General features: G+C 44.9%; 1 protein-coding gene across 2 annotated transcripts in view; it reads left to right on the forward strand.

Annotated features, from left to right (window-relative positions):
- Window positions 1–26,774, forward strand: part of LOC139264479 (thrombospondin type-1 domain-containing protein 7A-like) — a 757,124-nt gene that overhangs the window by 388,651 nt on the left and 341,699 nt on the right. For both annotated transcript variants that reach the window (XM_070881020.1, XM_070881021.1), the window contains exon 3: window positions 20,013–20,261. In XM_070881020.1, coding sequence (XP_070737121.1) covers window positions 20,013–20,261 — 249 coding nt within the window. The remainder of the gene's footprint in view (window positions 1–20,012; window positions 20,262–26,774) is intronic.

The following is a 26,774-nucleotide window of genomic DNA, read 5'->3' on the forward strand; positions in this document are numbered from 1 at the left end:
CGAATACAAGATCAATTAATTGACGAGGGTATCAGTGAGTTCATTGTAGCGATAAAAAAGTATCTATTCACTGTCACTTCGGAAACTATCAGGACCGAGCATTGCATAGAAACATAGAAAATAGATGCAGGAGTAGGCCATTTGGCCCTTCGAGCCTGCACCGCCATTCAATGAGTTCATGGCTGAACATGAAACTTCAGTACCCCATTCCTGCTTTCTCGCCATACCCCTTGATCCCCCTAGTAGTAAGGACTACATCTAACTCCATTTTAAATATACTTAGTGAATTGGCCTCAACAACTTTCTGTGGTAGAGAATTCCACAGGTTCACCACTCTCTGCGTGACCGCTTTGTTTGTGGGATGAAAAATGAAGCAATCAGAAGAAAGTTATTGACAACCCCTAACTTGACTTTTGATTTTAGCTTGTCAGACAGCTATATCAATGGATATGACCGACCAATACTCCTGAGAATTTTGCACCACTTCCAGTCATCAGACAACTGAGGTGAATTCCTGCAGGTTAAAAGTATAAGGCAGTTGGAGCAACAAGGTCTCAGCAACTGGCCAAGGTAAAAACGCATTGAAGTCGTGCTATCGGTGCCTGGGACAACACATTTCTCAAAGTTGTCCATATGTGAAAGCAGAATGTTTCTTCAGACATTACATAGCATTGAAGACAAGCAGCAGAACAAGGAGGTTTTGGAGATACACCATCATCAGGAGCACAAGGGTATCTAACATTGATTCGGAATGTATCATCATTCAATTAGACGTTGCAGGAACCAGGATACCCATGGAAAATGACACTATTGCATCCATGAGCATAGTACCGGAATTGCTATATCTCAAAAAGTTACGTGATTTTCCACTGGAGAAATCGAAGATATAGCTGCGAGGTGATTCAGGAGAGCAAATTCCTGTTGTATGACATATCACCATACCAGTGAAATATAAGGATCAGCTTCAGAGCTTGCCTCTCATAGTAGTGGCAGGAGACAAGCCTGCCTTGCTAGGGGAAAATTGGTTGGGATCACTGAAGCTGGATTGGAATTATCAAGCAGTATCTGAAGATGTTTTGTGAAACAGGCAGTCAAATCCAAGACTTCAAGGTGAGTGTAAGAGTGCAGAAGGATGCTAGATAATTTACTGCAAGCCATGTCCCATATCATACACACTCAAGGAGAAAGTTGAGCAAGAACGCAAAAGACTAAAAACTGAGAACATTATCTCGAAGGTAAATCTAAGTGATTGGGCTACACCCATTGTTGTTGTACCTAAGTCAGATGGTAATGCTGATGCTATGACCAGGTTGCCATCCCCATCACAAGTTACACCCAATAGGGAAGAAGTGTTCTATTTTTCATACATTGATGAACTGTCAGTCACAGCTGAAGAGATTGGTAGAGCAACCAAACGTGACCCAGTTATGTCAAAGATTATAATTATATAGCAAATGGCTGGCCAAACCAAGTAGCAGAGAAATATATTCATCCATACTTCTTTCTTAGGAATGAATTATCAGGGGAAAAAAGATGTATCATGTGGGGTGCAAGAGTAGTTATCTCAAATAAGTTCAGGTTCAAATTGTTTGGAGATCTTCATGACCAGCACCTGGGAATGTGCTTGACCAAGAGTTTTTTTGCATGCTGTTACTTATGGTGGCCAGGTTTAGATAAAGATATAAATGTATCAATAGGCAGTATACAATATGTCAATCGGTAAGCAAGAAATCACCATCAGTACCATTACAGCCATGGAAATGGCTTTCCAGGGTGTGGCAAAGGTTACATATAGATTTTGCTGAGCTAGAGGGAAAACAAATGTTCATAGTAATTGATAGTCAGTCGAAGTGCGTAGAGGTGTTTCCGATGCGGAAAATAACGAGTACAACACTAGACAATTTGCGAAGATTGTTTTCTTCATATGGCCTCCTATAAGAAATTGTTGTCTGACAATGGGCCCCAATTTTGTTCAAAAGAATTTGCACAGTTCATGAGCAGAAATGGTGTGAAACGTACCAAAGTTCTACTGTACCACGCTGCTTAAAATGGTGCAGCAGAGCGCACAGTATAAATTGTAAAACGTGCCCTATTCAAGCAAATGTTGGATCCAAATCGAAAGAAACAACAGTTGTTGTTGGACCACAAACTAATTACTTATCGTAATACTCTTCAGACAACTACTGGCAGAACACCAGCAGAGTTGTTTCTCAAACGACAGCCATGAACCAGGTTCTCATTGTTGAAGCCAAATTTGGCTTCGTCAGTAGAAGAGAAACAATTAAGACAGATAGAGAGTCATGATAGAGGTAGAGTAAGAGAGAGAATTGTGAAATTGAATCAGAAGGTTAGAGGGATGAACCATCACCATAAATGGTTAAAGCGGTTACCAGAAAGAGTAGTGTAGATACGTGGCCCTTGCACATATTTAGTGAAGATGTCTGACCAACTGTGGATAGGTTAGGTTTTTTCACATTGATCATATTTTACCTACAGATGTAGAAGGAATTGAAAGTTGGAATGATTCAATTATTTCTGGTGAGTCAGATAGTCTTGTTACAAGTAGAGTACCAGTAGCAGATCCTACATCAGGTGTACTAGAAACAAATCCAAGAGAAAGTCAGAATTTAAGTCTGAGTCCGAGTCAGGCAGACAAACAGTCTGAAGATGAAGAGAGTCCAAATGTAGATCAAGGGTAGTCCTTGGAAAACAATTCTTCTGAAGATCATCCTAGAATGAGTCTATGTTCAACACCAAGATCGGAAAGTTCTGTTCAAGAGCGAAGGTATCCTCTTCGAAACAGCGTAACAGTGGTTAAGTTTGATTTGTATATATGGAAAATTAAGTCCATGGGATAGAACCTCCACTTTTTTTGCATGCTTAACGCCCACTTAATGCCCATTTTACCGCTGAAATGATGTATAACGCCCATATATCACCCATTCTGCGACAAAATGGAAACTGACGGGCTTTTTAGGAGACTTTTTTTGGGCGGAATCAACAGAATGGGCGAATTCCACGTCTATAATATTGCTTAGTGTTACTTTCCGAACAGAATTAACGCCGAGATTCAATATTAACGCCCGGCGACTGTTTTTTGTCATAAAGAGCATATTTACCCAAACTAGCAGCCATGGAGATCGCCCATCTTCAATTTCACCACCTCGCACACATATCGGCCACAATATTGACTGAAAGAACACTGATGTGAGTGACAATGCTGACACACTGCTGTGTGTGTGCAGCTCAGACATCAATGGTGCCCATCAACTTCGTGCCAGTTAAAGTTTACGTTGATTGATAAATTGTATTTAACCCTTTCATGGTCAGGAATCACCAGTGTGTAATGGTCCAACTATTTGAGACAATGCGCAACAAGGTTATGTTCAATAACAAAAGTTTAATACCAACATTGGTCTGAAATCATAAGTATCACAGCCAATAACACGCAACCCCTGCCCACATCCCACTTTTTCCACCATTGACATCAATCGCATGTTCAACATGTTCAGCAACACAGAATACAAAGATTTGGTCCCCAGCCCCCATACATTGCAACAAATTGCAGACACCCAGATGGAGATATAGCACAACCATCACCTGCGCACATGCACCTCACTTTCCTTCCCCTCTCTCCTTCTCCCCCCTCCACCCCTTCCCCTCCTCACTTCACGGTGCCTGGGTGAGGAGCTCCTCAGGCGGTGCCTCTTTGGAGGGGATGAACGCGGATGCGTTGGTTAGATGGGTACAGGAGCGGTGGGTGCCGAGGGGGCAACATTCTCTAATGCAGAAGCAGGATCTCGGTCCTTGCTCTCATCTGTCATTCACAGTGGTGGTGCAGAACCTAGGGGTGGAGTGCCACATTCTCTGGCAGCAGTGTTCCTGGCTATTGCATCCAGGGACTCCGCCATGCCCGGAATGTACTCGGTCATGGTGGCCAGGTGTCGGGATATGCCCCCCAAAGCTTTGATGAGCTGTTCACCAATGTCTACCGTCCTCCTGGAGAACTGTACCATCTCTTCACTGTCATGTCGTGCTCGTGGAACAGACCTGCCGTGTCCACGAGAACTCTGCGGGGTCGACGCCGTCCTGGGGACAAATGGGGTGCCCTGTGAAGAGGTGCTTGGGACCGGCCCTCCAGAGTGGAGGCAGGAATGACCGGAGGACCAATAGATGGCCTTGGGGTGGAATGCTTTCTGGAGCGTAGCGATGCAGGTTCTTCAAAGTCCGCGCTCTCATCTGTGGAAACAGACCCAGCGGATTGACGGGTTACAATCGGAGCTCCTCAGCACCAGATGTAGTAGGATCATCCGCCGACTCCTGCCCCGTATCCCCACCTTCTGGCCTCTGTGGCCATGCCTGGGGCCGCACTGCTAGCTGAGCTGTAAGACACAAATGAGGTTGTTAGAGGAAACGGGTGTGCTAGGGTGACAAGGTGAGTCCAGCATATGCACGACAAAAGCACCATCTCTCTCAAAATCATCGCAAACATCACATTTCATCACCATCAACACATTGTGTATTGCAATGATTTTCATTCGGCCAGCATTATTTCTATGAAACTTTTAGAAATCATCTATCATATATGATTGGGCAGATATGAGTTGGTGTGGCATCTATTGACTTTACATCACGCAATGGTGTAAGCTTTGTTCACGTGGCATAACTTCAGGATCTGCAGATGCATCCGTGGCTGTCCGGGGTGCTTCCCCATACTCGCTCCTCCATCTCTGTGATGACGCTGGGGACTGGTGGCCCCCCACCGGTTTGCCTCTGCATCGACCTCATCGTCGATAGCTTCTTCTGTAAAAGGATGACATGGCATGAGATCACTGCGTGATATCATTGCTAGATACTGTCACAGAGACTGATACAACACATAACCAACAGATGTTATTATGATTATTATCATTCTTTACCTAAAGACGTACACCATGACCGCAGGCTTTGAGTAAAACATTCCCGGTAAAAGTGCAAGACTTCACATCTGCTGATTGTCACTCATGACTGTTACAAATCAAATTATACAAATACATAAATGCATGTAAATCAATGTAATACTTACTCTTGCGGATCCCACAAGGTCGTTCCATCGTTTGAGGCATTGGTTGCCCTCACGCACCTCGTTGGTCGCCGAGAGGACCACCTCTGCTGTCTCGGTCCATATCCTCTGGTAGACCTTTGGGGTGGGTTTCCCACACCCTCCCTGTGTCAAATCACCTCAGTGTGACTCAACCTCTTGCAGGAGGGAGGCATTTGCCTCGTCCGAGAACCTCCTGGCTCTTTTGTGGCCTCCAATTTGCTCTTATCCCACCTCACTGCTCTCTGCAGTGTCAGTCTACACAGCATGCTGTGATGCCTCCTCCTCTCCCTCCATTATAGGGCAAATTCGGTCAAATATGTGGCTGGTAACAGCTACTTTTTGTTTGCTTACTTGCTGTGAAGCTCTAAAGTCTCCCTCCTTCCTCCCAAAGCAGCCACACCACACCCAGCCACGCCTTCAGTCCCTCTGAGCTCCCTCTCTCTCTCTGTCTCCTCTTCTGCGCATGTCATGGTGACCCTAGACTTCCAGAATCGCGGGAATCGTGCGTTGCCATATCATTGCTACGGACGGCCACACTTTATGGCAGAAGGTCAAAAAAATTTTACGCTACCGCCCATTTGAGATCGTTCACGATAACGCCCATTTTCAAAAATGTAAACTAGGTGTTTTGAGAATGGGCGAGAAGCCGGTGGTCTGAAAATCCTTTTTTGCCGCCCACGCCGGAAATAATGCCCATTTTTGGGCGATAACCTCAAAAATGGAGGTTCTAGCCCCATATCTTTTGTTGTGCAAAACCATACAAGTTATGTATGATGATTATTTTGTTATGATTACTTCTTCAATAGAAGAAGTGTAATAGCACTCCACTAATGGACCACTGCTCCACCTAATGGACTAACGTGCTACTGCAGCTACTGATGTAAATAATAAAGGATCATGTGGCAAAATCACATGATAGTTTTCTGTTCAGAGCCATTTTAGTGTAGAGTGTGTTTGTTAATGATGTAGTAAGAATATATCACAGTCACTTCGAGAGTACTGCGTGCAGTTTTGTTCACCACATTACAGGAAGGATGTGATTGCACTAGAGAGGGTATAGAGGAGATTTACGAGGATGTTGCCTGGACTGGAGAATTTTAGCTATTGAAGTGGGGGTTGTCAGGTGGAATTCCTCTCTTGGAGGGCAGCCTTACAATTATATTAAAGATTTGATAGGCTGGGGTTGTTTTCTTTTGAACCGAGGAGGCTGAGGGGAGACCTAATTGAGGTGTATAAAATTATGAGGGGACTAGATAGAGTGGATAGAAAGGGCCTATTCCCCTTAGCAGAGAGACCAATAACCAGGGGGCATAGATTTAAAGTAAGTGGTAGGAGGTTTAGTGGGGATTTTAGGAGAGGATTTATCTCCCAGAGGGTGGTGGGGGTCTGGAACTCATTGCCTGAAAGGGTGGCAGAGGTATAAACCCTCATCGCATTTAAAAAGTACTTGGATATGCATTTGAAGTGCCGTAACCTGCAAGGCTACGGACCAAGAACTGGAAATGAGATAGCTCTTTGTCGGCTGGCACAGACACGATGGACTGAAAGACCTTCTTCTATGCTGTAAATTTCTATGATTCTGTGATTCTATGTTGATTACAGCAGTATAGAATTATAACTAAAAACAATTCAACACAAAAGTTCAAACAAGTCAATGAGGAATAAGTTGCCAGGGGAGCAAACAGTACAAAATGGTTTCAAGATGTGTATTGGGGGAGAACAATAATTGAGAGATATGTTGAGATAACATGAAGATGCTGTGCAGATCAATCAAAAGTTATAGGTCTGTTGGATCAAATAGTTTTTTTTTAATCCTAAAATTTCATATTTCTATATTACTGGTTATTTTTGTGCTATTTTTCTTGAATGCTATATTTTATTTGAAATGTTATTCTAATTCATTACTCATGAGAAACATAAAAAAGTAAGAGCAGGAGTAGCCCATTTGGCACCTCAAGCTTGCTCCGCCATTCAATATGATCATGGCTGATCTGATCTTCAACTCCACTTCCCTGCCCGCTCACCATAACCCTTGACTCCCTTATCATTCAAAAATCTGTCTATCGTTACCTTAAATATATTTATGACTCAGCCTCCACTGCTCCCTAAGGTAGAGAATTACAAAGATTTACGACCCTCTGAGAGAAGAAATTCCTCATCATTTCCGTTTTAAATGGGCGACCCCTTATTCTGAAATTATGCTCCCTAATTCTAGATTCCCCAATGAGGGTAAACATCCTCTCTGCATTTACCATGTCAAGGCCCCTCAGAAAAACTGGCTGCAGAGATAGTGGATGCATTGGTTGTAATATACCAAAATACCCTGGATTCTGGGGCAGTCGCAGCCAATTGGAAAACTGCAAACGTAGTGCCCATATTTAAAAAACGAGGCAGACAAAAAGCATGAAACTATGGACCAGTTCGCCCAAAATCTGTCGTTGGGAAAATGCTGCAGTCCATTATTTAGGAAGCAGTAGCGGGACATTTAGAAAAGCATGATTCAATCAAGCAGAGTCAGTGTACTTTTATGAAAGGGAAATCATGTTTGACAAATTTGCTGGAGTTCTTTGAGGATGTAATGAGCAGGGTGGAAAAGGGGGAACCAGTGGATGTGGTGTATCTGGATTTCCAGAAGGCATTCGATAAGGTGCCACATAACAGGTTACTGCACAAGATAAAAGCTCACGGGGTTGGGGCTAATATATTAGCATGGATAGAGCATTGGCTAACTAACAGAAAACAGAGAGTCAGGATAAATGAGTAATTTTCCGGTTGGCAAACTGTAACTAGTGGGAGGAGCCGCAGGGATCGTTGCTGGGTCCTCAACTATATACAATCTATGTTAATGACTTCGATGAAGGGACTGAGTGTAATGCAGCCAAGTTTGCTGATAATACAAAGATGTATGATCGACGTTTCTGCGGCCGCAATCGAGACTCCAGGATGGTATGTTGCTTCCCTGGTGCAAGGGTCAAGGATGTCTCAGAGCAGCTGCAGGACATTTTGAAGGGGGAGGGTGAACAGCCAGTTGTCGTGGTGCATATAGGTACCAAAGATATAGGTAAAAAAAATGAGATGAGGTCCTACAAGATGAATTTAGGGAGCTAGGAGCTAAATTAAAAAGTAGGACCTGAAAGGTAGCAATTTCAGTGCCACGTGCTAGTCAGAGTAGGAATAGCAGGATAGCTCAAATGAATACGTGGCTTGAGGAGAAGGGAGGGAGTCAAATTCCTGGGACATTGGAACCGGTTCTGGGGGATGTGATACCAGTACAAACCGGATGGTCTGCACCTGGGCAGGATCGGAAACAATGTCCAAGGGGGAGTGTTTGCTAGTAGTGTTTGGGGAGGGGTTAAACTAATATGGCAGGGGGATGGGAACCTATGCAGGCAGACAGAGGGAAGTAGAATGGGGGCAGAAGCAAAAGATAGACAGAAGAAAAGTAAAAGTGGAGGGCAGAGAAACCCAAGGCAAAAAGCCAAAAAGGCCACCTTACAGCAAAATTCTAAAGGGGCAAAGTGTGCTAAAAAAGACAAGCCTGAAGGCTCTGTGCCTCAATGTGAGGAGTATTCGTAATAAGGTGAACGAATTAACTGCGCAGGCAGCAAGTAACAAATATGATATAATTGGCATCACGGAGACATGGCTCCAGGGTGACCAAGGCTGGGAACTCAACATTCAGAGGTATTCAATAGTCAGGAAGGATAGACAGAAAGGAAAAGGAGGTGGGTTGGCGTTGCTGGTTAAAGAGGAAATTAACGCAATAGTAAGGAAGGACATGAGCTTGGATGAAGTGGAATCGGTATGGGTGGAGCTACGAAATACCAAAGTGCAGAAAATGCTAGTAGGAGTTGTGTACAGACCACCAAACAGTAGTAGTGAGGTTGGGGACAGCATCAAACAAGAAATTAGGGATGCGTGCAGTAAAGGTACAGCAGTTATCATGGGCAACTTTAATCTACATATTGATTGGGCTAACCAAACTGGTAGCAATGTGGTGGAGCAGGATTTACTGGAGTGTATTCGGGATGGTTTTCGAGACCAATATGTCGAGAAACCAACTCGAGGGCTGGCCATCCTAGACTGGGTGATGTGTAATGAGAAAGGACCAGTTAGCAATCTTGTTGTGTGAGGTCCCTTGAGGAAGAGTGACCATAAAATGGTGGAATTCTTTATTAAGATGGAGAGTGACACAGTTACTTCAGAGACAAGGGTCCTGAACTTAAGGAAAGGTAACTTCGATGGTATGAGACGTGAATTGGCCAGAATAGACTGGCGAATGATACTTAAAGGGTTGACGGTGGATAGGCAATGGCAAACATTTAAAGATCACATGGATGAACTTCAACAATTATACATCCCTGTCTGGAGTAAAAATAAAATGGGGAAGATGTCTCAACCGTGGCTAACAAGGGAAATTAAGGATAGTGTTAAATCCAAGTAAGAGGCATACAAATTAGCCAGCAAAAGCAGCAAACCTGAGGACTGGGAGAATTTTATAATTCACCAGAGGAGGACAAAGGCTTTAATTAGGAGAGGGAAAATAGAGTACGAGAGGAAGCTTGCTGGGAACATAAAAACTGACTGCAAAAGTTTCTATAGATATGTGAAGAGAAAAAGATTAGTGAAGACAAATGTAGGTCCCTTGCAGTTAGATTCAGGTAAATTTATAATGGGGAACAAAGAAATGGCAGACCAGTTGATTAGATACTTTGGTTCTGTCTTCACGAAGGAAGGCACAAATAAATTTCTGGAAATACTAGGGGACCGAGGGTTTAGTGAAAAGGAGGAACTGAAGGAAATCCTGAGACGGGAAATTATGTTAGGGGAATTGATGGGATTGAAGACCAATAAATCCCTGGGGCCTGATAGTTTGCATCCCAGAGTACTTAAGGAAGTGGCCCTAGAAATAGTGGATGCATTGGTGAATATTTTCCAACAGTCTATCGACTTTGCTTCAGTTCTTATGGACTGGAGGGTAGCTAATGTAACACCACTTTTTAAGAAAGGAGGGAGAGAGAAAACAGATCATGGCTGATCGTTCACCTCAGTACCCCTTTACTGCTTTCTCTCCATACCCCTTGATCCCTTTAGCCGTAAGACATCAGAAGTGGGGAAAATGTTGGAATCAATTATTAAAGATGAAATAGCAGCGCATTTGAAAACCAGTGACAGAATCGGTCCAAGTCAGCATCGATTTATGAAAGGGAAATCATGCTTGACAAATCTTCTAGATTCTTTTGAGGATGTAACTGGTAGAGTGGACAAGGGAGAACCAGTGGATGTGTGGTGTATTTGGACTTTCAAAAGGCTTTTGACAAGTTCCCACACAAGAGATTGGTGTGCAAAATCAAAGCACATGGTATTGGGGGTAATGTATTGACGTGGATAGAGAACTGGTTGGCAGACAGGAAGCAGAGAGTCGGAATAAACGGGTCCTTTTCAGAATGGCAGGCAGTGACTAGTGGGGTACCGCAGGGCTCAGTGCTGGGACCCTAGCTATTTACAATATACATCAATGATTTAGATGAAGGAATTGAGTGTAATATCTCCAAGTTTGCAGATGACACTAAGCTGGGTGGCGATGTGAGCTGTGAGGAGTACGCTAAAAGATTGCCGGGTGACTTGGGCAGATTAGGTGAGTGGGCAAATGCATCTCAGATGCAGTATAATGTGGATAAATGTGAGGTTATCCACTTTGGTGGCAGAAACACGAAGGCAGCATACTATCTGAATGGCAGCAGATTCGGAAAAGTGGAGGTGCAACGAGACCTGGGTGTCATGGTACATCAGTCATTGAAAGTTGGCATATAGGTACAGCAGGCGGTGAAGAAGACAAATGGTATGTTGGCCTTCATAGCTAGGGGATTTAAGTATAGGAGCAGGGAGGTCTTACTGCAGTTGTGCAGGGCCTTGGTGAGGCCTCACCTGGAATATTGTGTTCAGTTTTGGTCTCCTAATCTGAGGAAGAATATTCTTGCTATTGAGGGACTGCAGTGAAGGTTCACCAGACTGATTCCCCGGATGGCAGGACTCACATATGAGAAGAGACTGGATCGACTGGGCCTGTATTCATTGGAGTTTAGAAGGATGAGAGGGGATCTCATAGAAACATAAAATTCTGACAGGACTTGACAGGTTAGATGCAGGAAGAATGTTCCCGATGTTGGGGAAGTCCAGAACCAGGGGACACTTAGGACTGAGATGAGGAGAAACTTCTTCACTCGGAGAGTTGTTAACCTGTGGAATTTCCTACTGGAGAGCTGTTGATGCCAGTTCGTTGGATATATTCAAGAGAGAGTTTAGATATGACCCTTACGGCTAAAGGGATCAAGGGGTATGGAGAGAAAGCAGTAAAGGGGTACTGAGGTGAACGATCAGCCGTGATCTTATTGAATGGTGGTGCAGGCTCGAAGGGCCGAATGGTCTACTCCTGCACCTGTTTTCTATGTTTCTATGGGTGGGAAAGCAAATTGTGAGGAGGACACAAAAAATCTGCAAAGCGATATAGACAGGCTAAGTGAGTGGGCAAAAATTTGGCAGATGGAGTATAATGTGGGAATATGTGAGGTTATCCACTTTGGCAGGAAAAATAGAAAAGCAAATTATAATTTAAATGGGGAAAAATTGCAAAGTGCTGGAGTACAGAGGGACCTAGGGGCATTTAACACAAAAAGTTAATATGCAGGTACAGCAAGCAATCAGGAAGGCAAATGGAATGTTGACCTTTATTGCAAGGGGGATAGAGTATAAAAGCAGAGAAGTCCTGCTACAACTGTACAAGGTATTGGTAAGGCCATACCTAGAGTACTGCGTTCAGTTTTTTCTCCGTATTTAAGGAAGGATATACTTGCATTGGAGGCTGTTCAGAGAAGGTTCACTGCGTTGATTCTGGAGATGAGGGGGTTGACTTATGAAGATAGGTTGAGTAGGTTGTGCCTATATTCATTGGAGTTCAGAAGAATGAGAGGTGATGTTATCAAAACATATGACATAATGAGGGGGCTCAACAAGCTGGATGCAGGGAGGATATTTCCACTCATAAGGGAAACTAAAACTAGGGGACTTTGGGCCCCAGTTTCGAGCCGTGCCTAGAACGGCGCAGTCCCGACCTGGACGCCCGTTTTTCACGCCACAAAGTGCGCCTAAAAAAAACTTCCAGATTTTCCAGCTCCCTGCAGGTCGTTTGCAGCTCGACGCAGCACAGCACGAGCTACAGTGGGCGCGCATGTGCAGTAGCTCCAGGCGCCCAAAACTGTGTGGGAGGGGCCGAAGCACGCAGCCCCTAGCCCTGGCCCAATGGCCTCACTGGGGCTGTATGAATAAGGCTCCTCCCACGGCCAGCTCCTGCTTCCTCCCGACCCGACTCTCGACTCGACTCCCGCTTCCTGCCCCCCGCCTCCAGACCGGACCAGACACCGACCCCAACTCCCGCTCCCCCCACCCCCCCCCCCCCCCCCCCCCCCCCCCCCCCCGCCCCTGGACCAGACCCGACTCCGACACTGACCCGACTCCCGCTTCCCCCCCCACCCCCCGCCTCCGGACCGGACCCGACCCCGACACCGACCTGACCCTACTCCCGCTTCCCCCGCCCCCCCGCCTCCGGACCGGACCCGACACCGACCCGACTCCCGCTTTCCCCCCCCCCGCCGACCTGACCTCACTTTCCCTCCCTCCCCCCGACCCGACCCGTGATCCCGACCCGACCCAACGCCACCTACCTGTAAATCTGGTACTGGGGACGGGCCCTGCCGGGCCCGGCCCGTTCAGCCTCCCCCACCCCATCTCCTTCCCCCCCCCATCTCCTTTCCCCCCCCCATCTCCTTTCCCCCCCTCCATCTCCTTTCCCTCCCCCATCTCCTTTCCCTCCCCATCTCCTTTCCCTCCCCATCTCCTTTCCCCCACCCATCTCCTTTCCCCCCCATCTCCTTTCCCCCCATCTCCTTTCCCCCCCCATCTCCTCCCCCCATCTCCTCCCCCCCTTTTCTTCTCCCCCTTTTTCTTTCCCCTCCCCCTTATCCCTTCCCCTCCTCACCCCCTTCTCGTCCTCCCCCTCCACCTTTCTCCCCCCCTCCCCCTTCCTCCCCCCCTCCCCCTTCCTCCCCCTTCCCTCCCTCTGCTCCCCCCCTCTCTCCCTCTATCCCCCTCCCCTCGCTGTCAGAAACACAGACACTGACAGACAGAGAATGAGAGACACACACAGACAGACAGACAGAGAGATAGAGACATTGACAGAGACACACTGGGGTGGGGGGGGCATCCCAGCACGCTGTTGGAGGGCTCCCGATGCTGCAGTCGGTAAGTAGAAAATGTTTTATTTATTGATTTAAAAAAAAAATTATTTCTTATTAATTTTTTTTGATTGATTTATTGGTTGATTTATTGATGTTTTTATCATTTATTATTGATGATGGCTCTTTATTTGTAAAACTGAAGTGTTTAATGTTTGTAAACTTCCCTTTTAAACCCCTCCCCCATTCCCTACGCCTGATTTGTAACCTACGCCTGATTTTCTAAAGTGTAGACAAGGTTTTTTCGAGCGTACAAAAATCTTCACTTACTCCATTCTAAGGTAGTTTGGAGTAAGTTTTCACTGACGAAACTTTGAAAACAGGCGTAAGTGGCCGGACACGCCCCCTTTTGAAAAAAAAATTCTGTTCCAAAGTGAAACTGTTCTAACTGACTAGAACTGGAGCAAACTAAATGGCGAGAATTCCGATTTCTAAGATACTCCATTCTACACCAGTTGCTCCTAAAAATCATGAGCAAATCATGGCGAAACTTGGGGCCATAGTCTCAGAATAAGGGGCGGCCCATTTAAAACTGAGATGAGGAGAAATTTCTTCTGAGAGAATTGTATATCTATGGAATTCTCTGCCCCAGAGAGATGTAGAGGCTGGGTCATTTAATATATTTAAGGCGGAGATAGAGAGATTTTTGATCGATAAGGGTTATGGGGAACGGGCAGGAAAGTAAAGTTGAGTCCATGATCAGATCAGTCACGATCTTATTGAATGGCAGAACAGGTTCAGGAGGCCAAATGGCCTGCTCCTGCTCTTATTTCTTATATTCTTATGTTCTTATGTTTTAATCTTAAATGTTTCAATAAGATCACCTCTCAGTCTTCTAAACTCCAATGAGTATAGGCCGAACTTGCTCAATCTTTCTCCATATAAAAACCCCTTCATCTCAGGAATCAACCGATCAACCTCGTGAACCTTCTCTGAACTGCATCCAAAGCAAGTATATCCCTCCTTAAATTAGGGGACCAATACTGTACGTAGTACTTCAGGTATGGTCTCACCAAGGCCATGTACAGTTTAGCAGGACTTTCCTACTTTTATACTCCATCCCCCTTGCAATAAAGGCCAACATTCCATTTGCCTTCCTAATTACTTGCTGTACCTGCATGCTAACTTTTTGTGTTTCATGTTCGCCCAACTATTTACAATCTATATTAACGACTTGGAAGAAGGGACTGAATGTAACGTAGCCAAGTTTCCTGACGATACAAAGATGGGAGGAAAAGCAATGTGTGAGGAGGATACAATAATCTGCAAAATGACATAGACAGGCTAAGTGAGTGGGCAAAATTTTGGCAGATGGAGTATAATGTTGGAAAGTGTGAGGTCATGCACTTTGGCAGAAAAAATCAAAGAGCAAGTTATTATTTAAATGGAGAAACATTGCAAAGAGTCACAGTACAGCGAGACTTGGGGGTTCTTGTGCATGAAACGCAAAAAGATTGTATGCAAGTACAGCAAGTGATCAGGAAGGCTAATGGTATCTTGGCCTTTATTACAAAGGGGATGGAATATAAAAGCAGGGAAGTCTTGCTACAGCTATAAAAGGTATTGGTGAGGCCACACCTGGAATACTGCCTGCAGTTTTGGTTTCCATATTTACGAAAGGATATATTTGCTTTGGAGGCAGTTCAGAGAAGGTTCACTACGTTGATTCCGCGGATGAGGGAGTTGACTTATGAGGAAAGGTTGAGTAGGTTGGACCTCTACTCATTGGAATTCAGAAGAATGAGAGGTGATCTTATTGAAACTGTTGTGTATGCACGCCTGTTTACTGTGTGATGTCTGTAACACTGTTATGCCACATTGAATGTACCCTTATACTGTACACACCTTACCAGTACACCAGAGGGTGCTGCTGCTGGAGACCTAGGGGTTGCCTGCACACGGCATGGAACCCAGTATAAAAGGGAACTCACAGCTTGTGGTCACTCAGGAGCTGCAAATAAAGGACTACAGGTCTTTAAAAAGAAATTTAAAAGGGAAGTTTCAACTATTTGAGTACACGGACTTTAAAGCTAAAGATGCGATTAAAGGGTGCAAGTATGAAAATGTATGCAATGTAACAATGAATTGTGATGCTGGTTTAACTAATGTGACTAATGATATGAATGCAAGTGTCAGTAAGGTTAAGAACAAGTTTATTATGCTTAACAGTAATGATAGAGATTGTGAAATGCCTAATGTAATCATGTCTGTTGAAACCAGGACACCCAAAAACAATGCAAATGCTAGAATGTATAATGCAGGCTCGACTATGTATGATCAGAGCCAAGGTGTCATGTATACCGATAGGACACTGCCAAAGGATATTGGGTCCTACAGGGACCATGTTGATGCCAATGGAATCCCCCAGTGGAAACCCCCAGGTCCAGCTCGCTACCTGACCATGTAGCCTGGACCTTTGGAACTAATGTGATGCCCCTTGCAGGACACACACACAGGCAGTGGGAGCAGACCCACTACGGGGACAGTGGTCAATGGGCAGCCCAGCCACCACCAATGGCAACATGCACCAGACCAGCCCTACACCCCCTGGCCACCAAGGCCAACACCAGGAGCACGAGGCCAATACCCTCCAGCTTCCCTGGAAAACCCTGGGATGACCTGACCCTCATCCCAATTGGTGGACAAGGAACCCACCCAGTCTTGTGGCCCTGCCCACCACCCACAACTACCCACATCACAGTGTATACACACCACCCACTGCTGCCGTGACTATCTCCCGAGGGATCCCATAACAGTGACACCCACTTGGTTTGTGTGTGAGGGAGGGGAAACGTACGAGGCCAGCCTCAAGTACAGGGGTCACACCTGGCAACCACATAACCCTCACCACAACCTCCCATAGCCCACCTCTGATCACCTCCCCTGGTCATGACAATAAGGATATGAAAAATGCTCAGGGGGGAGTATTGTTTTGTATGCATGCCTGTTTACTGTGTGATGTCTGTAACACTGTTATGCCACATTGAATGTACCCTTGTACTGTACACACCTTACCTGTACACCAGAGAGTGCTGCTGCTGGAGACCTAGGGGTTGCTTGCACACGGCAAGTAACCCAGTATAAAAGGGAACTCACAGCTTGTGGTCACTCAGGAGCTGCAAATAAAGGACTACAGGTCTTTAAAAAGAAATTTAAAAGGGAAGTTTCAACTATTTGAGTACACGGACTTTAAAGCTAAAGATGCGATTAAAGGGTGCAAGTATGAAAATGTATGCAATGTAACAATGAATTGTGATGCTGGTTTAACTAATGTGACTAATGATATGAATGCAAGTGTCAGTAAGGTTAAGAACAAGTTTATTATGCTTAACAGTAATGATAGAGATTGTGAAATGCCTAATGTAATCATGTCTGTTGAAACCAGGACACCCAAAAACAATGCAAATGCTAGAATGTATAATGCAGGCTCGACTATGTATGATCAGAGCCAAGGTGTCATGTATACCGATAGGACACTGCCAAAGGATATTGGGTCCTACAGGGACCATGTTGATGCCAATGGAATCCCCCAGTGGAAACCCCCAGGTCCAGCTCGCTACCTGACCATGTAGCCTGGACCTTTGGAACTAATGTGATGCCCCTTGCAGGACACACACACAGGCAGTGGGAGCAGACCCACTACGGGGACAGTGGTCAATGGGCAGCCCAGCCACCACCAATGGCAACATGCACCAGACCAGCCCTACACCCCCTGGCCACCAAGGCCAACACCAGGAGCACGAGGCCAATACCCTCCAGCTTCCCTGGAAAACCCTGGGATGACCTGACCCTCATCCCAATTGGTGGACAAGGAACCCACCCAGTCTTGTGGCCCTGCCCACCACCCACAACTACCCACATCACAGTGTATACACACCACCCACTGCTGCCGTGACTATCTCCCGAGGGATCCCATAACAGTGACACCCACTTGGTTTGTGTGTGAGGGAGGGGAAACGTACGAGGCCAGCCTCAAGTACAGGGGTCACACCTGGCAACCACATAACCCTCACCACAACCTCCCATAGCCCACCTCTGATCACCTCCCCTGGTCATGACAATAAGGATATGAAAAATGCTCAGGGGGGAGTATTGTTTTGTATGCATGCCTGTTTACTGTGTGATGTCTGTAACACTGTTATGCCACATTGAATGTACCCTTGTACTGTACACACCTTACCTGTACACCAGAGAGTGCTGCTGCTGGAGACCTAGGGGTTGCTTGCACACGGCAAGTAACCCAGTATAAAAGGGAACTCGCAGCTTGTTGTCGTCACTCAGGAGCTGCAAATAAAGGATGACAGGTCTACACAATTTATGTATCATAACCTGCCTCGTGGAGTCATTACTAAAGGTGCCTACAAACACGTATAAGATTATGAGGGGGATTGATGAAGTAGATGCAGAGAGGATGTTTCCACTGATGGGGGAGACTAGAACTAGAGGGCATAATCTCAGAATAAGGGGCTATCCATTTAAAACAGAGGTGAGGAGAAATTTCTTCTCTCAGAGGGTTGTAAATTTGTGGAATTCGCTGCCTCAAAGAGCTGTGGAAACTGGGACATTTGAATAAATTTAAGACAGAAATAGACAGTTTCTTAAACGATAAGGGGTTATGGGGAGCGGGCGGGGAAGTGGAGCTGAGTCCATGATCAGATCAGCCATGATCTTATTGAATGGTGGAGCAGGTTCGAGGGGCTGTATGGCCTACTCCTGTTCCTATTTCTTGTGTTCTTATGTTCTTATGTGCAAGGACCCACTCTATACCTTAGCATTTTGTAATCTCTCCCCATTTAAATAATTTATTTTGGTATTTTTCCTACCAATGTGGATAACCTCACATTTTCCCACATTATACTCTATCTGTCAATTTATTGCCCACTCACTTAGCCTATCTATATCTTTTTGCAGATTCTTTGTGTCCCCTTCACATTTTGCTTTCCCACCTATCTTTGTATCATCAGCAAATTTGGCTGCATTACTCTCAGTCCCTTCATCCAAGTCATTAATACAGATTGTAAATAGTTGATGCCCCAGCACTGAACCCTGTGGCACCCCACTGGTTACAGTTTGGCAATTGGAAAATGACCCATTTATCCCGACTCTCTGTTTTCTGTTAGTTAGCCAATCTTCTATCCATGCTAATATATTAGCCCCAACCCCATGAGCTCGTATCTAGTGTCGTAACCTCTTACATGGCACCTTATCGAATGTCTTCTGGAAATCCAAATACACAACATCCACTGGTTCCCCTTTATCCATCCTGCTCATTACATCCTCAAAGAACTGCATCAAATTTGTCAAACATGATTTCCCTTTCATAAAACTATGCTGGCTCTGTTTGACTGTATTATGATTTTCTAAATGTCCTGCTACTACTACTAAAAATAATGGACTCCAGCTTTTACCCAATGGCAGCTGTTAGGCTAATTGTCTATAGTTTCCTGCTTTTTGTCTCCCTCCTTTCTTAAATAGCAGCATTACATTTGCGGTTTTCCAATCCACTGGGACCTCTGAAGAATTCAGGGAATTTTGGTAGATTACAACCAATGCATCCACTATCTCTGCAGCCACTTCTTTTAAGACCCTAGGATGCAAGTCATCAGGTCTTGCATTGCAGTGATATTGATTGTTTTAAGTTCTTGATCTTCTGAGCCAATATCATTTCTCACTATTGCACTGTTACTAAGTTATGAGTTGGCATGGGAATCGATCATTCTGAAGTAAGTATCGCATTTGCTGCAATCAAGCATTCGTGGCAACCAATATGGTAGTTCTGCAATGAAATTTTTCAATCAGGCCATTTGAGAAGCTGTGTCTGCATGAAACTTTGCCAAACTGTCTTGATGTAGCTTTACCTGCATTGCCATAGTGAGGTTAATTGTGTGAACTAAAGAGTACTTCTCTTCAAAGGATATGATTCTTATGCACTTAACAGAGCAGGCTCGGACTCGAATAGGAACCAACAGATGATTGCGCATTATTAAGCTGTAACTGGCTGCCAATTACTCAAAGTGCCAATGTAATACAGCAGTGTTGTTCAATTCTGATTAAGATCAAATGGGAGTTTCAACAGAACTTTTCCCATAAGTGTTCAGCCATATTTTTTCAACAACTGCTCATTGAATTTCATCAATCTTTGAGGGTCAGTTATATTTCTCTTTGGTATTCATTTATGAATGATTATGAGAAAGGTATAATAAGGGAATTACTATCAGTTCTAGATCAAAAATATGAAAGAAATTGATTCCTGTACATACTGCCCTGTGATTATAAGATTTTAATTATAATATGGTTGCTCCAGCTATTTTTAAAAATCTCTATAAATCAGACATTCTGTAACGCTACAGGGCTCTATGAGCTACTTCATCCCTGTCGATCATTTTGTTTGTACTTTGAAAGTAGGCAAAACCTTTTAAGTATGTGGGAGGAGTCCACTGGAAATGTGGAGCTGGTGTGTGAGTTTCTTAATTAATGTGGGTGTGTTGATAGATTTGAAAGAGTCATTTTTAACTTTCCAAAAATGTCGTAAATTATATTATAAGGTAGTTAAATGGAAAGCATCTCAATTAATAAATATTAAAAAATGTGCTAAAGTGACTTTTGAACTGATTAAATCTTTGTTTTTTTTCTGTTAGCCTCTGCACACAAGAGAAACTGCCAATCACCTTCCAGTCCTGTACAGTCCCAAAGGACTGTCAAAGCTCAGAATGGTCCGAGTGGAGCCCATGTTCAAAGACATGTTACAGTGCGACCTCTCCTAAAGGATTCCGCACCAGAACGTCCAGTATTAAACAATTTCCTGTCGGCGGTGGGAATGAATGTCCATCCTTAGAGGAAAGAGAACCTTGCACTCCCCAAGGGGAAGGTGTGCCGCCTTGTGCTATGTAAGTTTGCTGTTCTTAATGTCTTAGTGTTCACAGATAATTCACATGGCTATTGGGCTGAGCATTGGTCAACTGAATAAACAACAGATAGGATTTAGAATGTCAGTGCAAACAATAGATTACACAATCTAATCTTTGTGACATTTTGCGCTCATCAAGGAGAGGGATATTAACAAAGGGAAAAAGAGCACTTTCTTATTTCAGCTATGCGTGTCAGCATCCAGCAATCCTAAGTCAACAATACCACAGGTTAACTGCAGGGTAAAACTTTTGCTGTTCCACCCCCGCAGCAATGTGCTTTTATCCCAATCTGAGGACAGTCCCCACAACATCAGTGTGACATTTCCATTCCTTGTATCAGCCATTCACCTGGACTTTGAGATTGCCAATTTAAGGGCAGTGTTGTGCCAAGAAAAGTAGGTTGAGATTATCCAACCTCATTTCATATAGGACCCTTTACAGTCATAAAATGGTAGACTTTCATTCTATTAGCTTAGGTTGGATTCAAAACCAGGTGCAAGTATACTACCTCATAATACCTCCCAAGCCCAGATTGTTTCTTTTCCTCATTCTCCTGTCTTCCTAGACTAAGCATTAACTGAGCATAGGTGTGTGACCTCCTTCAAAGTTTCTGTTAAGCTTTCCTAAAATAACCAAAAAGCAGGTAGGCAGAAGTTGTCTGTGGACGACTAATTTTTTTCTCTCTCCCTATAGGAGAGTATCTGATCTTTCATTGAAGACTCTCATATTGATATAACTGAGATCAGATCCTTAGGTGTCTGGGGATCATGATTATGAATCCTCATCTGATTACTTTGTGCTGTTGTGCATTAGTACTCCAGTATGCTGCTTCTCTGATTATTACATTGCATTTATTCAGATAAGCCGTGAAGAGCTTTCCTTCCCCTTTAATCACCATTTATTTAAACAAGCCTACCCAATACAGTACAGGATTTGTATTGCAGTAAGAAGCCATACTACTGAGTGGAATATATCCAAATCACACCATTATAATGATCAGATCTAAGAGTTAAATTTGAAAGATCTGAAACAACTAAGTGTATTTTACAGTCTGTTGAACACTCTTAGTTCAAATTAACTCGATTTATTTGGGAGATCTCAGACAGTCATGTGCAGATTAAAATGGAGTTCCTCATCAGGCAAGCAGGTTTCTTAAATACCGAACCAGGACGCTAGACCTCCTAGCTAGAGGGCCCTATACATTATATCGTTACATCTTTCCTTTCATAAGAAACAAATTGGATTACAGTGAGCTTCAATATATATTGGTAACTAACTTCTTATGAATACATGGAGTAAACAACTACAAGTTCAACAAACAACAAAAAAACTTTGTCTTATTGATTCTTTATCCAAGCATCCAATGTCCATGATTTCTTATTTCTATACATAGTGTTCCAGGTATTTTGTTGTTGTGCGGATTCAGTTGCTTCGCCTCAAACAGGCAAGATAGATGCAGAGAGGATGTTTCCATTGATGGGGGAAACTACAACTAGCGGGCGTGATCTTAGAATAAGGGGCAGCCCATTTAAAACAGAGATGAGGAGAAATTTCTTCTCGCAGAGGGTTGTAAATCTGTGGAATTTATTGCCTCAGAGAGCTGTGGAAGCTGGGACATTGAATAAATTTAAGACAGAAATAGACAGTTTCTTAAACGATAAGGGGATAAGGGGTATGGGGAGTGGGCGGGGAAGTGGGGCTGAGTCCATGGTCAGCTCAACCATGATCGTATTGAATGGCGGAGCAGGCTCGAGGGGCAGTATGGCCTATTCCTGTTTCTAATTCTTATGTTCTTATGTTCTGTGCGCTGATCACTTTAGTCCCTTTATCAGTGCTCTGAGAGGAAATATCAGGCAACATATCCCTGTTTTCGCGTGTTGTCATTGAACTGCTGTTTCGCGTGTTAGTTGGCTGTGTTGTCAGTGGATCATGTGTGGGTGTCACTGAGATCTCTGAAGTTTCGATGAATATCTCAGCGCTCTTTCTCAGACGTTTCCTATTTCGGCGATACTCACAGCCATCTTCTGTAATGTCCTGATATGACCGAATGCCGACTTGTTTCTGAACCTGAGCTTTTATCCACACTTTGCTGTCTCTCGTTTCTCCTTCCTGCAGTGTAGCACGTCTGTTGTAGAAGTGTGCTTGTTTGGCATGGTTCTTTTCTTTGTTGATGATGACATCGTGTATGATTCTTGGTTTGAGTATTTCGTTTGCATTTGGGATGTTTGTCTTTGTGCGGCGACCGAGTAAGCGTTGTGCTGGCGAACTATCAAGGCCTTCAGTTATGTGTTTCGCCAGATGAGAAGGTTCATGTAGAAGTCTTTGTATTCTTCATTAACCGCTTTGTGAGCTTAACCGTATTCTAAAACTTTCCATTGCTTTGTGGATATTCTGGTGAGCTTGTTGCGCGATCGACTTCATAATTTGTTGCAAAGTTTGTGAACTGTTCCGAGTTGAAGGGAGGTCCTTTGTCGGATTGAACTGTGTCTGGAATACCGTGGTTAAAGAAGTGTTTCTTGAGGTGTTTGATATGATGACAGTGGCACCTTTCTTTCCGTGCAGATTGTCTATCTCGAAATAGTCTGAGTAGTAGTCCACTATGCATAAGTAGTCTTTGCCATCGAGTGTGAATATGTCACAACCAATCTTTTCCCACGGTCTCTGCGGAAGGTCATGACTTATCAATAGCTCTTTTGGTTGGCTCGATTGATAGGTGTTGCATGTTTTACACTTCAAAATATCGTCTTTTATGTCACTCTTCAGTCCTGGCCAATAAACTGATTCTCTGGTATGTTGAAGAGTGCTCTCGATGCCAGTGTGAGCAGCATGAAGTTGCTGACGAATGTCGGATCTCAGGGTTTTTGGTATGACACAGCGATAGCCTTTGAAGACTATGCCATTCTGTGTTGTGAGTTCGTCACGAACTTTGAAGTATGTGTGCGTTTCACGTGGGCATTCATGTGTCTTTTCTAGCCATCCCGTTGTGATTTGTTGTTTGACCATGTTGTGTATGGAGAAAGAGTCAAACTGAACACTGTGAGCTCAAAGTAAAGTGTGACCTTAGTCTTTTATTGCAGGTCTCCAGAGTGCCCCTCCAGCCTGTGAAGCCTTCCTAAATACCTGTGCTCCCAAGGGATTATGGGATCCCTTTGGACTCCAGGGGATAAGCCCTCTGCTGGCTGTACGGAGTAAATACAAGTCCACATATATAACAACACTCCGCCCTCCCCCCCCCCCCTGCCAAAGTCAATAGTGTAACTATTTACAATGTGAGTCGATCTGGGGCCCTTCTTGCCCTGGTTGATCATCTCGGTGTGAAAGCTGGTGTTGTTGAATCATTTGCTGGGCCCTCGCTGGGCTGTTGTGCAGCTGGCCGTGCTGGGCTGCCTGGTGTGTTGGGCCCTGCTGGGCTGCTGTGGATGATGGGTTCTGCTTCGTGGTCAACTGTGGTGCCAGTTGCCACTGGTGTGTATGTTGGGGGATCTAAAACGGTAGGGTCCAAGGTGGGTTGCTCAGGATAGTCCGTGAATCTGAGTTTGATTTGGTCCAAGTGTTTCCGGTGAATGAGTCCATTTGAAAGTTTGTCCGAAACACCCTGCTCCCCTCTTTGGCCACGAAAGTGCCAGGAAGCCACTTGGGACTTGGCCATAATTTAATACAAAAACAGGATCATTGATTTCAATCTCGCGTGACACATTTGCGCTATCATGGTATGCACTTTGTTGAAGCCGCCTGCACTCTACCTGTTCATGAAGATCAAGGTGAACTAACGAGAGCCTTGTCTTAAGTGCTCTTTTCATGAGCAGTTCAGCAGGTGGGATCCCAGTGAGTGAGTGGGGTCTCGTGCGGTAGCTAAGCAGGACTCAGGGTAGGCGAGTCTGCAGTGAGCCTTCAGTTATGCTTTTCAAGCCTTGCTTGATGGTTTGTACTGCTCTCTCTGCCTGACCATGGACGCTGGTTTAAACGGGGCAGATGTGACATATTTGATCCCGTTATGGGTCATGAATTCTTTGAACTCAGCACTAGTAAAGCATAGAAACATAGAAAATAGGTGCAGGAATAGGCCATTCGACCCTTCGCGCCTGCACTGCCATTCAATGAGTTCATGGCTGAACATGCAACTTCAGTACCCCATTCCTGCTTTCTCGCCATACCCCTTGATCCCCCGAGTAGTAAGGACTACATCTAACTCCTTTTTGAATATATTTAGTGAATTGGCCTCAACAACTTTCTGTGGTAGAGAATTCCACAGGTTCACCACTCTCTGGGTGAAGAAGTTTCTCCTCATCTCGGTCCTAAATGGCTTACCTCTTATCCTTAGACTGTAACCCCTGGTTCTGGACTTTCCCAACATTGGGAACATTCTTCCTGCATCTAACCTGTCTAACCCCGTCAGAATTTTAAACGTTTCTATGAGGTCCCCTCTCATTCTTCTGAACTCCAGTGAATACAAGCCCAGTTGATCCAGTCTTTCTTGATAGGTCAGTCCCGCCATCCCGGGAATCAGTCTGGTGAACCTTCGCTGCACTCCCAAAATAGCAAGAATGTCCTTCCTCAAGTTAGGAGACCAAAACTATACACAATAGTCAAGGTGTGGCCTCACCAAGGGCCTGTACAACTGCAGTAACACCTCCCTGCCCCTGTACTCAAATCCTCTCGCTATGAAGGCCAACATGCCATTTGCTTTCTTAACCGCCTGCTGTACCTGCATGCCAACCTTCAATGACTGATGTACCATGACCATGGCCCGTTGTCGCTCACCAGGACATTGGGTAGGCCGTGTGTGGCAAACATGGCCCGCAGGCTTTCAGTATTGGCAGCGGACATGCTAGCCGACATTATCTCACTTTCAATCCATTTGGAATATGCGTCTACAACCACAAGGAACATTTTACCCAAGAATGGGCCTGCATAGTCGACGTGTACCCTTGACCACAGTTTGGAGGGCCAAGACCATAAACTTAGCGGCGCCTCCCTGGGTACATTGCTTAACTGCGAGCATGTATTACATCTGTGAACGCAGGACTCTAAGTCCGCATCGATATCGGGCCACCACACGTGGGATCTGGCTATCGCTTTCATCATTACGATGCCTGGGTGGGTACTTTGGAGGTCATTGATGAAGGTGTCTCTGCCCTTCTTGGGGACCACTACTCGATTGCCCCACAGAAGGCAGTCTGCCTGGATAGACATTTCTTCTTTATCTCTTCCTGCATTTCCACTGGGACACTGGACCAGCTCCCGTGAGCACACCGCTTTTGACTAGAGATAATAAGGGGTCCCGGCTTGTCCAGGTTTTGATCTGCCAGGCAGTGACAGGTGATTGCTCACTCTCAAATGCTTCCATAACCATGGCTAGATCTACGGGCTGCGCCATTTCCACCCTCGTGGTGGGCAATGGCAGCCTACTGAGAGTATCGGCACAGTATTCTGTGCCTGGCCTGTGGCGGATGACGTAGTTGTATGCGGACAACTCATCGGCGCTGAATGCGCGCCGATGCGTTGGTATTTATCCCTTTACTCTCGGAGAACAGGGATATAAGTGGCTTAGGGTCAGTTTCCAATTTGAATTTTAGCCCAAACAGGTATTGATGCATTTTCATTACCCTATAGACACACGCTAACGCTTCTTTTTAAATCATGCTGTAGGCACGCTCGGCCTTAGACAGACTCCTGGATGCATAAGCAACTGGTTGCAGTTTCCTGAAATCATTAGCTTGTTGCAATACACACCCGACGCCATATGACGAGGCATCACATGCTAGTATCAAACGCTTACATGGATCATACAACACAAGCAATTTGTTTGAACATAAAAAATGTTCTCGCTTTTGCAAAGGCATTTTCTTGGCTTTTGCCCCAAACCCATTCGCCCTCTTTTCGTAGTAAGACATGCAGGGACCCCGTAAGAAGTTACCAAAATAGTTCAAGAGTCCCAGAAACGACCGCAGCTCCGTCATGTTCTGTGGCCCTGGTGAGTTCTCAATTGCCTCTGTCTTCGCGTTGGTGGGCCTGATGCTGTCCGCTGCAATCCTCCTTCCCAGGAACTCCACTTCAGGCACCAAACAATCGCACTTTGAGCATTTTAACCTGAGCCCCACGCGGTTGAGTCAACTAACAACCTCCTCCAGGTTCTGCAGATGCTCGACTGTGTTCCGACCTATGACCAAGATGTCATTCTGGAAGACCACGGTGTGCGGGACTGACTTCAGTAAACTTTCCATGTTTCTCTGGAATATCGCCACTGCTGATCGGATTCCAAATGGGCATCTGTTGTAAACAAAAAGACCTTTGTGCGTGTTGATGCAAATGAGGGCCTTCGATGATTCTTCCAGTTCTTGCATCATGTAGGCTGAAGTCAGATCCAGCTTCGTGAACGTCTTTCCTCCCGCCAGCATTGCAAAGAGGTCGTCGGTCTTTGGTAGTGGGTATTGGTCCTGCAGGGAGAAATGATTGATATTTACTTTGTAATCACCACAAATTCTGACGGTG

The sequence above is a fragment of the Pristiophorus japonicus genome, chromosome 5, assembly GCF_044704955.1.
Source record: "Pristiophorus japonicus isolate sPriJap1 chromosome 5, sPriJap1.hap1, whole genome shotgun sequence".
Taxonomy (NCBI): Eukaryota; Metazoa; Chordata; class Chondrichthyes; family Pristiophoridae; genus Pristiophorus; species Pristiophorus japonicus.